Source organism: Callorhinus ursinus, unplaced genomic scaffold (genome assembly GCF_003265705.2).
Source record: "Callorhinus ursinus isolate GAN/ISIS: 27379988/994484 unplaced genomic scaffold, GSC_fseal_2.0 scaffold3818, whole genome shotgun sequence".
NCBI classification, from domain to species: Eukaryota; Metazoa; Chordata; class Mammalia; order Carnivora; family Otariidae; genus Callorhinus; species Callorhinus ursinus.
Window position 1 is genome coordinate 1,501 of NW_027400872.1, and position 2,446 is coordinate 3,946.

Genomic DNA, 2,446 nt, shown 5'->3' on the forward strand with positions numbered 1-2,446 from the left:
AGAGTCTGGCAATTGTAGCTAAGAGTCTGGAAATCCTCTACACAAAGGCATGCAAGTCTTCCCGTAAGCTAGCTGCTTGTGTGGAACACAATAATGGAGGCAGAGAGCCAGAATATTACACAAGAATAAAGTATAAACACAAAAGAACAAAGAGAAAACATTCCCTAGTCACCCTGGCTAAGACTTCACCAATATTCTAATGAGCTGGGATTAGATGTTAATGCCATGTATCCTGCTATCTGATAACTATGGTCAGCCTGGTTGTTAAGAATTGAGTTAACTGGTCAGTAAGCTGCATGGCTGTCATCCCATAGTGTGGGTTCACTCACTCCAATTACTCCTTCTGTGGACTTCATAAAGTTCTTCCCCATGAGGGAACCTCCCCCACATATTGCCTTTAATATGTATTAAAGTAGGCAGATCCCAATTCTGACAACAGTCAAGTCTGTGTTGCTGAGGGTGGGCAGACTAAGGAAGTATCCCTCACATGGTTGAATCTTTACCTAGGCTTTATTCTGTCTGGATGTGGATTAAGGCTTTTAAACAAGTTCCTTCCAAATGTAATCACAGTTTAAAGGAGCTTGAAACTTTGGTAGTTGTAAGAATTGGATCAGCTTGGGGATTCCCCTCTCTGAGAATCTAAGAAAGCCCAGATTAAATGAAATTTCAATGCATTTGCATCAAAATGAAACAATTTACAACATTTTCCAATGTTCATCATAAAACAGAGGAAAAGCCCTCCTTGACTGGGATTAGCTCTGCTGGGCTCAGTCAGGTTCTATCTCTATCAACACCTTGTTCTGAAGACTCGGACAGGTCACTTCCCCTCTTTGGGCCTCAGTTGCTTTTATGGGCAATGAGAGAAAACCCCTCTCAAACAGCTGGCTGCAATATTTGTAAGCTCTCTTCCAGCCTGACCTTCTCTCATCTAAGAGCTAAGCACACTCCTACTTACTGTCTCTTTCAGTCATTTATCTCTCATACACATATGCTCTCCTATCATGTAGCACGGAGTGATGGTGTACCAGATGCCTGAGACTCTTCTCAAGAAAGCTTCCTGTGCTACTTTTGTACTTGGCTGACGACAGAAGGGATAGCACATGCAAAAAGCCAATTGGTCCTCCCCTGTGGCAGAGTTCATTATCCTGGGACTCTCAGCCTACCCAAGGCTGGAGAAAATGTTCTTTGTGCTCATCCTCCTGATGTACCTGGTGATCCTGTTGGGCAACGGGCTCCTCATCGTGGTGACCCTCCTTGACTCCCGCCTGCACACACCCATGTACTTCTTCCTGGGGAACCTCTCCTTCCTGGACATCTGCTACACAACCTCCTCAGTCCCTCTAGTCCTGGATGGCTTCCTCACTCCCAGGAAAACCATCTCCTTCTCAGCCTGTGCTGTGCAAATGTTTCTCTCCTTTGCCATGGCAGGGACAGAGTGTGTGCTTCTGGGCATGATGGCATTTGATCGCTATGTGGCCATCTGTAACCCCCTTAGATATCCTGTGGTCATGAGCAAGGCTGCCTACGTGCCCATGGCTGTCAGCTCCTGGGCCATTGGTGGTACTGCTTCTGTGGTACACACATCCTTGACAATTCAGCTGCCTTTCTGTGGGAACAACGTCATCAACCACCTTGCGTGTGAGATCCTGGCTGTCTTGAAGTTGGCCTGTACTGACATCTCCAACAATGTGATCAGCATGGGGGTGACCAATGTGATCTTCCTGGGGGTCCCAGTTCTGTTCATCTCTATCTCTTATGTCTTCATCATCGCTACCATCCTGAGGATCCCCTCGGCTGAGGGGAGGAAGAAGGCCTTCTCCACCTGCTCTGCCCACTTCACTGTGGTGGTCGTCTTCTATGGGACCTTACTTTTCATGTATAGGAAACCCAAGTCTAAGGATCTCCTGGGGGACAACAAAGAAGACCTTTCAGACAAGCTCATCCCCCTCTTCTACGGGGTGGTGATTCCCATGCTCAACCCCATCATCTACAGCCTCAGGAACAAGGATGTGAAGGCTGCTGTGAGGAACTTGACGGCTCAGAAATGCTTCACCCAGTGATGAAGGGCTCCTCTGTGGTTCTCACCCTACGCGAGAAAGACTTTCCATCATTATAGCTGCATTCAAAAGACAAGTCTAGTTATCCAGAATGCTCTCTTGCTCTTCAGTCCTTTTTCAGAGAATGCTTATCTTTTCAGAGCGTATCTACTGAGTTTTGGCCATATATCTGAGAGTTTTGACAGACACCAGACAATAAATCTCTAACTGAATACACAAAGACATTCTGAGCACATGCTAAAACTGAGGAGAGAGGAACCATGAGAGCAAGCTGAATGGCCTGTACTCTGTCTAAGCTACACAGTCAGTACACAGAGGGGAGAGGGCGCTCCCAGCACTGTTGCCATCCCTCTTGGATTCCCCACGAGAGTCACAGGAACAAGGAGGAA

General features: G+C 46.9%; 1 protein-coding gene across 1 annotated transcript; it reads left to right on the forward strand.

Moving 5' to 3' along the window:
* Positions 1-1,100: 1,100 nt before the first annotated feature.
* On the forward strand, positions 1,101-2,060 carry LOC112818837 (olfactory receptor 2S2-like). Its single transcript, XM_025865932.1, has one exon. The coding sequence runs from the start codon at positions 1,101-1,103 to the stop codon at positions 2,058-2,060; it is 960 nt and encodes a 319-aa protein (XP_025721717.1).
* The last annotated feature ends 386 nt before the right edge of the window (positions 2,061-2,446 follow it).

Excerpts from the sequence above, each read along its gene's own strand:
- LOC112818837 (XM_025865932.1), top strand. The coding sequence starts at position 1,101 with ATGCAAAAAGCCAATTGGTCCTCCCCTGTGGCAGAGTTCATTATCCTG.